General features: G+C 44.4%; 1 protein-coding gene across 1 annotated transcript; it reads right to left on the bottom strand.

The window, feature by feature from the left end:
* Window positions 1–8,486: 8,486 nt before the first annotated feature.
* Window positions 8,487–9,035, bottom strand: LOC109183758. The gene has a single exon (XM_019333825.1). It carries the CDS (start codon window positions 9,033–9,035, stop codon window positions 8,487–8,489), a length of 549 nt encoding a protein of 182 aa, XP_019189370.1.
* Window positions 9,036–9,804: the final 769 nt, after the last annotated feature.

Below are 9,804 nucleotides of genomic sequence, written 5' to 3'. Positions count from 1 at the left end.
AGCTAGCCAATGGTCAATCACCAAGTCGATCGCCTTGCTAGGATGATCTCCCAACTTCCTTAGCCTGAAAGATAGAACTTGTTTAGTGTTGGACTTTTGAGGAATCAAAATGACTCTTCTCTCGGCTTAGAAGACTAAATATTGCAATGAAGTGGTATACTTCTCAATACTTGATCACAAGAATTTGATTTTCCAGCATTTTTCTTCTAAGCTGAATTGTGGTCATCCTTTTGTAGAAGAGGAGAGGTAAGCGTCAACTTGAATTTGAATTTGCCCATTTTCTCTCAACAAGTGGTAGCCGTCCAAAAGCTGCCAAAATCCCCTAACATCCACTGCCAAATCCCTTTATTTATGCAGCTTCAGAACCATAGAGCAAAGACTATTTCCCTATTAAGTATATAAACACACTTTAATTGGGTTCAAAAGAGCCTTCCTTATTTATCACAAATTTATCTTATGCGTAGACTTTATTGGTTTCAGATAAATTGCACTGTGTCTAATAGCTCTTTTTATTCTTCCGACCTCCTTTTGATGATTTTCTTCCATTAAAGTCTCCTTGTAGCTTGGTGATAGTAGAGAATTTTCTTAATAAAACATTTATAAGGTATTCTTAACTTGATTCCAAAAGATATTCTTTTGATACATTTCCTTCCGACAGGCCTTCCGAAGTTGCTCCTTCCTATTTCTTTTCTTCCGAAACTGTTTCTTTCAGTCAAACTAGAGTTGCTATCTAATTGAGCTTACAAAGGAAGGAGATTAACTTACAATAAGAAATGAAGAGTCTATAATCTCTATACAATATCTTTTGTATCATCAAAATTTATAAACAATTATTCCTAACAATATTATACCCATGTGCATATCGGGATATAATGCACATGGCACATCGGCTAAACTTATTGTCCAATGCACAAATGTAAAAATGCACAACTTCATATATATATATTTATATTTGTTAATTTATTAGTTTTATAATATATTATCATTAATGCATTATACTTATGTGCATCAGTGATGGTTTTTGGGTTTTCGGGCCCAAGGAGGTCCAACACAACCTTTAGCTGGAGGATACACCTTTCAATAAAAAGCTTGCTAAAATAATATGGGCTCGATGATTTTGACGTGGAAACCGAAAGGAAAACCACGGGCCTTTTTGGGCGGTGCCAAGCCTAACTCCACTATGTATTTTGTAGGTGTCTTTGTACATATTTGTAGGGCTATATCTATACAATGTGTTGTGCTTCTAATAATATAGCAAGAATAATAGAAAGAAGAGTGATGGAATGGTGTGGAAGAGTCCTTCCATGTGTATAGATGAGTGGTCTTCTCTTGGGAGAGTGGTGTAGGAAGAGTACTTGTATATAGGAATGAATGATATGTCTTCTTGAAGGAGAAGGAGTAGTGAGTGGTAGGAGTATTATTTGTTTGGTGATGTGGCGTAATGCACCCTTCCATCCTCAAGCCTTCCCCCCTTTTGATCTTGCTGCCTCCCACCTTTTATAGCTAAAGGGACTAAGAGATGTTGGGGGGTATTTACTAGGATTTATGGGTATTAAGTTGGGGGGTTAGGATGAGGTAGTAACTTAGGTAATTAATTGGGTAGTTAATGGGGAAATGAAGGGTAGTGATAGGTGGTTTAGTAGGGTAACGACTACTTGGCCTATTGAGTGAATAGGGTAATAATTAGGAGTTTAATATCGGTTAACGGCTAGTTTAGGCCAACCTTCTACTCGTGCCGACTTCCGGGTCGAGCCGACCCCGGGTCGAGCCGACCCCGGGTCGAGCTGACTCCTCGGTTTGACTCGTATCTCTTTTGGGCTTACTCCATTTTCCTCTTGGGCTTCTCTTCTTCTTCTTGGGCCCCGAGCCCACGGGGTTCACACCCCATCAACTAGTCCCTCACTTTTCTATGTCTCGCGCTTAGCATGGCATGGAAAAGTATATTGTCTTGCCTCAAAATTCCCTTTATTAGCCCCCTCGATTTTTGCCGACTCTTTATTTCAAGATCCCACACGACTCCGTTCTCATGACTTCTCTTCGTTTGCCATATGACCGACTGTTTCGGTGGATGTGACCCTCTGGCTTCGAGCCCCTTTTTTCTTTAGTCGTCGAAGTGAATCTCAGCTATAACTTTTTCTTTCTCTAATAACTTCTAAGGGTTCAGACCCTCGATTTCTTCTTTATTCGCCGAGTCCCTCAGTCGAGGCGACCCTTAGTGGTAGCTTCTTGTTTCTCTAAGGGTCGGAACCCTTGTTCCTTTTCTCTTTTTTTGCCGAGTCCCTTGGTCGAGGCGACCCTTGTTAGCTTTTTTCTAAGAAACGTCTAAGGGTTAGCGCCCTTGTTTCTTTTCCCCTTTTCTCTCGCCGAGTCCCTCAGTCGAGGCGACTCCTTTTGGCTTTTCCTCGGAAACGACTAAGGGTCTGGGCCCTTGTTTCCTATCTTTTCTCGCCGAGTCCCTCAGTCGAGGCGACTCCTTAGGCTTTTTCATTTCTTAGAACTGATTTAGGGTCAGTGCCCCGTTGTTTCTTCATATACTCGCCGAGTCCCTCAGTCGAGGCGACTCCTTTTGGTTTTTTCTCGGAAACGACTAAGGGTCTGGCCCTTGTTTCCTATCTTTTCTCGCCGAGTCCCTCAGTCGAGGCGACTCCTTAGGTTTTTTCTTTTCTTAGAAACGATTTAGGGTCAGTGCCCCGTTGTTTCTTTATATACTCGCCAAGTCCCTCAGTCGAGGCAACTCCTTTTGGCTTTTTCTCGGAAACGACTAAGGGTCTGGGCCCTTGTTTCCTATCTTTTCTCGCCGAGTCCCTCAGCCGAGGCGACTCCTTAGGCTTTTTCTTTTCTTAGAAACGATTTAGGGTCAGTGCCCCGTTGTTTCTTTATATACTCGCCGAGTCCCTCAGTCGAGGCGACTCCTTTTGGCTTTTTCTCGGAAACGACTAAGGGTCTGGGCCCTTGTTTCCTATCTTTTCTCGCCGAGTCCCTCAGTCGAGGCGACTCCTCAGGCTTTTCCTTTTCTTAGAAACGATTTAGGGTCAGTGCCCCGTTGTTTCTTTATATAGTCGCCGAGTCCTTCAGTCGAGGCGACTCCTTTTGGCTTTTTCTCAGAAACGACTAAGGGTCTGGGCCCTTGTTTCCTATCTTTTCTCGCCGAGTCCCTCAGTCGAGGCGACTCCTTAGGCTTTTTCTTTTCTTAGAAACGATTTAGGGTCAGTGCCCCGTTGTTTCTTTATATACTCGCCGAGTCCCTCAGTCGAGGCGACTCCTTTTGGCTTTTTCTCGGAAACGACCAAGGGTCTGGGCCCTTGTTTCCTATCTTTTCTCGCCGAGTCCCTCAGTCGAGGCAACTCCTTAGGCTTTTTCTTTTCTTAGAAACGATTTAGGGTCAGTTCCCCGTTGTTTCTTTATATACTCGCCGAGTCCCTCAGTCGAGGCGACTCTTTTTGGCTTTTTCTCGGAAACGACTAAGGGTCTGGGCCCTTGTTTCCTATCTTTTCTCGCCGAGTCCCTCAGTCGAGGCGATTCCTTAGGCTTTTTCTCGGAAATGACTAAGGGTCTGGGCCCTTGTTTCGTATTTTTTCTCGCCGAGTCCCTCAGTCGAGGCAACTCCTTAGGCTTTTTCTTTTCTTAGAAACGGTTTAGGATCAGTGCCCCGTTGTTTCTTTATATACTCGCCGAGTCCCTTAGTCAAGGTGACTCCTTTTGGCTTTTTCTCAGAAACGACTAAGGGTCTGGGCCCTTGTTTCCTATCTTTTCTCGCCGAGTCCCTGCTCGAGGCAACTCCTGGCTACGATTCTTCTTCTTCAGGTAAACTTCTCGGACTCTTGGTTCTTTTACTATCTCGAGCGACTCTTGGGTGTAGCTTTACTTTTCCTTCCCTTTATATAGCCCCTTGTAGATGAGACATTCTATGCGCAAGTAAATTTTGGAATGCATTTCCTTGGCATGCTCAGAATATATCCAAGTATATTGTGCGGCACATGCGATTGGAAATTAAGCTCGCCATATGTAGAAGAATCCATCCTCCAGACTCCCATAAGGGATAATACCCGGTCAGACTCTTGGAGTCGGCTCTGCATCTGCCTGTCTTCTTTACTGATTGCTACGTACCATTTAATTACGCACGGAAGTTCAAGGATCTTCGAATATACTTGTCAAAAAAGGTACTTTCCCTGTCTCCTTGCCAAAGTTGTCACAACCACGTACTGCCTGCAGGCTTACTCACAAAAATTTTGGCCCTCAACTTGTCTTTGCCCATTATACTTCAATTCCATGCACTTTGAATATAAAGTAGACGTATCCTCTTCTTTCATCAGTTTGCAAACAGTGTGTTAGTTGGTTCTTGAGCTTGATTATAGGTGGAGATCATTCATTGTCGTATCTTTTCCTAAAAGTGTCAAGATTCGTGTAGACTTCGCGGGATTCACCGTTCTCCATCGTGCATTGCCTTCGACCGTGGGAGCAAAACTTGACCACGGGATCAGCAATTGCAGTTCCAGTCCGAGTCACCGTTCTCCACCGTGCATTGCCTTCGACCGCGGGAGCAAAACTTGACCACGGGATTAGCAATTGCAGTTCCAATCCGAGTCACCGTTCTCCACCGTGCATTGCCTTCGACCGCGGGAGCAAAAACTCGACCACGGGATCAGCAATTGCAGTTCCAATCCGAGTCCCTTAGTGCTTTGTGGTTAGATAACTATGATTTCTCCGACCGCTACATGACGATTACAGATTACTCACGTTTTGATGCTCCTTAATCGGCAACGGTCGCGACAAGAAGTGGCGTATAAGGAAACGGTGGAACCGAGTGGCGAGGCAGTAGGTGAGCGGTTGGCTTCATTCTCATCATCCGAGTCGTCAAGGGTGGAGTTAGGATTGGATTCGCAGAAGTGATCCCCTCTCCAATATACCACGATAGCAAGTCAGCAGCTGAGTGCAGGCCGGCGAGTGATGCAAGCTGTAGGACTCAGTGTAGATCAGACGTTCAAGGAGACCTCCGATTATGGTGCACATCGACTCTTTTAACACTGACTCCAATTCCGCGACTGATTGCATGGTGGCCTAGAAGCTGATATCCTGGTAGTCAAAGCCTCCATGTCACTTTCAATTAACTCCGACTGACTCGACGGTTCTATTGATATAATCCCCATGCTTATAGAATTTTCTTTTTCGTTATGCAGATGCTATATGTACGTTCCCCCTGCATGTCTGATCAATACCATCTTTTAAAGGAAACAACATGCCTGCGTTCATCTCCTCCATAGTCCGAGTGCTACGCAACCGACTCCCAAGCCTTAGCCGAGTGCTTTCCTTGCCGACTCTAGACGTAATCAAGGTCGATTCCACGGATTCCAACTTGGCAGCATGCCACAGGATAGCCGAGTCCTTGACTACGGAGTTCGCCAGTCTATCTGGACTCGGCTTTCTCACTCGACAAGTTAGGTCGGGCCTATCCGGAGTGAGAAATTTTAACGGCGTTGACAACTTTGACTTGCTGTGCGTAAGTTTCTGGTTGTGGCTGGGTTGCCTTGGCGAGGTTGACGCTGGTTTCGGCTGGGATGACCGCCTCGTTGTTCTGAGATTCAATCCAAAAAATGTCGAAAGCTCCTCTCATCTACCACGAGCGACTCTGCCGAGTGATCGCCGGGGGGCTCTGCCTGCCATTTTTCGAGCAATATCGGATCTCTTTCACACTGCGTAAGCAGTCGGCAAGTGTGTCAAAGGCATCCGGGAGAAGATCAAACTAAAGGAAAAGCATTTTAATCGTTAAAATAATCTCATCCGAGTCCGAGTCCGAGTCCGTAGACGATTGCTATATCGCATTCAGTGATTCGGACTGCCCTGACCGGTAGTTCTCCAGTCCCTCGGTCGTGGAAGAATGGATTCGCATGTCTCAGCTTAGCCGGTTTCCCCATTTCTTTATCATTACAGGGAAGTCAAAATTGAACTCATAGAAATGATCTCTCCTTGTAGTGTAACATGATCGTAAGCCAACAGGTGAGTGCAGGTGGTTGATGGTGGCAGTGGGTGGAAGAACTCAGAGCAAACGTCCATGGGGGACTCTCGATTGCGGCATGCGCCGACTCCGACTCCGTCTTCGTAACCGACGTTGAGGCCGACTCCAACCCTGTGGCCGATTCAATTCCTGTGGGCTGCCGAGTTCCTCGATCAGACTTTGCCGGCTATTGTCCGGTTGAGTCCCTCAGTCGTCAATGCATTTCTCACGCTCATTTCATGAATGCAGTTTCGAATTGCAAGTGACATCTCCTCATGCTAATTCCTCCAACGATGTATCTAGGCCCTCAGCTTCTGTGCAACGGTTTTCTGTTCATGGTAGAGAGTACCATTTTTTTTGTATTTTTTTTGTATTTTTTTTAAGAAGGCAGAATGCGTAGATATATTTGGGCCAGGATGCTTATATATGTAGCGCACACTCACGACTCGGCGAACCTTCGTCAGTGCCTCAGTGGACTCATCAGCGAAGCTTTTTAATTTGGAATTGTTGTGCGCCACGTACTGCTGCTTCAATTCTCACAATTTGAGAATTTCATTTTGAATAATCATCTTTGAGCTACGTGAATGCATGATGGCTAAGGCATTTCATATGCCTTAAAAATTGTCTTATTGCTGAATCCTTGCATGAGCCTCATATGACATCACGGTATTTATATGCTTCTATATGAGCAAGCCTTTCACATGATAGGAGAAAAACGGAGAATAGCAACTTTGACCACGGTGTCTACCGTTAGGGTCGTGGTGGGGGAACCATTTATTCGGCGTCCCGATTTCTTGATTCCCCCGGCCGAGTCCCTCAGTGTGATGGACCGACCACTCTTTGTCAACAACTTTGAGTACTTTAATTTAAATATTACGTCTAATTTAAGGGTTACCTCTTATAGACCTCAACGCATAGCTTCTTTATTTGATTCTCCTCTAATTCTCTTCTTGGTCCACGGCTCTCCGTGAACCTTCTCAATCTCCCATCCGTAGTGACCGGATGCTCGCCGAAATTGCTCAGACAAAGAGGCAAACGCAACCTTTTGTCACGATCCCCACGGACGGCGCCAGTGATGGTTTTTGGGTTTTCGGGCCCAAGGAGGTCCAACACAACCTTTAGCTGGAGGATACACCTTTCAATAAAAAGCGTGCTAAAATAATATGGACTCGATGATTTTGACGTGGAAACCGAAAGGAAAACCACGGGCCTTTTGGGCGGTGCCAAGCCTAACTCCACTATGTATTTTGTAGGTGTCTTTGTACATATTTGTAGGGCTATATCTATACAATGTGTTGTGCTTCTAATAATATAGCAAGAATAATAGAAAGAAGAGTGATGGAATGGTGTGGAAGAGTCCTTCCATGTGTATATATGAGTGGTCTTCTCTTGGGAGAGTGGTGTAGGAAGAGTACTTGTATATAGGAATGAATGATATGTCTTCTTGAAGGAGAAGGAGTAGTGAGTGGTAGGAGTATTATTTGTTTGGTGATGTGGCGTAATGCACCCTTCCATCCTCAAGCCTTCCCCCTTTTGATCTTGCTGCCTCCCACCTTTTATAGCTAAAGGGACTAAGAGATGTTGGGGGGTATTTACTAGGATTTATGGGTATTAAGTTGGGGGGGGGGGGGGGTTAGGATGAGGTAGTAACTTAGGTAATTAATTGGGTAGTTAATGGGGAAATGAAGGGTAGTGATAGGTGGTTTAGTAGGGTAACAGCTACTTGGCCTATTGAGTGAATAGGGTAATAATTAGGAGTTTAATATCGGTTAACGACTAGTTTAGGCCGACCTTCTACTCGTGCCGACTTCCGGGTCGAGCCGACTCCTCGGTTTGACTCGTATCTCTTTTGGGCTTACTCCATTTTCCTCTTGGGCTTCGCTTCTTCTTCTTGGGCCCCGAGCCCACGGGGTTCACACCCCATCATCAGAAAATTAAACAAGTTTAGAATATTGATAAGTATAAAATTCTTTTTAAGTATGAAAAAAATTATTATGAATTTAAATGGGATAATGTAAGTGAGAGAAAGATATATAGTGGTGGGAGGAAGCTGTAATTGCTCTACTCCATTCTTTTTCTTTTTCTACTAGAATGGGTTGTTTGGTTCATGGAATAGGTCTGAAATGACATAGCATTTCCAGTAATAGGCCTATTTTTTTTTTTTTTTTGAAGAGAGAATAGTAGATATTATTAAAACAAATGCTGAATACAAGGAGGAATCAAAGATAACCAACATAAAGGACCAGGTTGTGAACGAGCAGCTCGTGCTAATGCATGAGCAAACTTATTCGCTGATCTCGGAATAAATTGAATAGACATCGATTCAAAATGTCGTCGACGTGTTATGCACTCATTTAGAACGCAACCTGCATAGGATAGATCATTTGCCATGCCAGAAAACCATCTGCAAACTAGCTGGCAATCAGAATAGATAACCAACTTGGTATCACCCCTATCTTTGGCCCAAGACAGTGTTTCTTTCACAGCCATAGCTTCAGCCAAAAAAAACATCCCGCAAGCATCTACTAGAGCCATTCTTTGCCGCTACATAATCGCCATTGCTATTTGTCATAAAAACACCAAAAAAACCACTACCCGAATCTGAGAAAATCGCCGCGTCCACATAGAAACAGACTGTACCTGAAGGTACGGTCAGATGGTGATCTTGAACAAATGAAGTTGGCAACGTGGTATTAGCATGCGACGGTCCTTCCTCCCACTCTATTATCAAGTTTGCAATTTCATGTTTAATTGTAGGGAGCTGCCAATCCGCACTGTTCCACACCAAAGCATTACAGTGCTTCCAAATTGTCCAGCACACTGCCGCACACTTCTTCAGAATGTTAACATCAGGCACTTCTAGCAATCTGGAGAACCAAGAAACAAAACCTTCATCAGTCACTAACTGCAGATGAGGCACATAGTCCCACAGAGGTTGAACCTGTGTACACTCAACAAATAAATGGCATAGAGTCTCCGGCTGTTGCTTACAAAGATGGCAATCCGTATCAACATCCATTTTCCTCGAAGCTAATGCTACCATTGTAGGTAAGACACCATGCATGCATCTCCATAAAAAGTTTAGAACCTTAGGGGGGGATTTTGAGTCTCCACAGATCCTTCCATGCAAAGTTAGTATTCACACCAACCTCAGTTATAGTAGAGATCAGCTTATAGCCGTGCTTCACTTGATACTGGCCTTTGAGATCATTTTTCCAGTTCCAGCTATCACTATAACTGGGAGCTACCGGAATTTTGCGGATCAAATCAATGTCCCGATCCTCAAAGCATGTTGCTAACTTCTGCACGTCCCAGTCCTTAGTCACAGGATCGATCAGCTCGCTAACAGTCATGCCATGGTTCTGGTTCAAACATGGGGAGTGGATAAACGGATCGTCAACATCAGGCAACCAAGGGTGTTTCCATACCAAGGTATCTTCGCCATTCCCGATACGTTTAACACAGCCAGTCGATAGAATATCCTTGCCTGCTAAAATAGAGCGCCAAACGTAGCTAGGACTAGAGCCAATTTCTGCATCCAAAAATTCAGTTCGAGGGTAATAACGAGCTTTAAAAATGCGAGCTGCTAAAGATGTTGGAGTCGTAAGAAGGCGCCAACCTTGTTTGGCTAACAGCGCAAGGTTGAATTCATTTAGCTGCTTAAATCCCATTCCACCATCAGTTTTGGGAGTACACATTCTTTGCCATGCCATCCATCGTATTCCACCACCTTCATTACCCCTTGCTCCCCACCAATACTGGTTCATAATACGCTTTATATGCTCACAGAAAGTTAATGGCAGATAGTAAAT

The sequence above is a fragment of the Ipomoea nil genome, unplaced genomic scaffold, assembly GCF_001879475.1.
Source record: "Ipomoea nil cultivar Tokyo-kokei standard unplaced genomic scaffold, Asagao_1.1 scaffold1168, whole genome shotgun sequence".
NCBI lineage: Eukaryota > Viridiplantae > Streptophyta > Magnoliopsida > Solanales > Convolvulaceae > Ipomoea > Ipomoea nil.
This window is presented reverse-complemented; position numbering and strand designations above follow the sequence as displayed.

Coding starts and splice junctions, on each gene's coding strand:
- LOC109183758 (XM_019333825.1), bottom strand. CDS start 9,035: ATGGTAGCATTAGCTTCGAGGAAAATGGATGTTGATACGGATTGCCAT.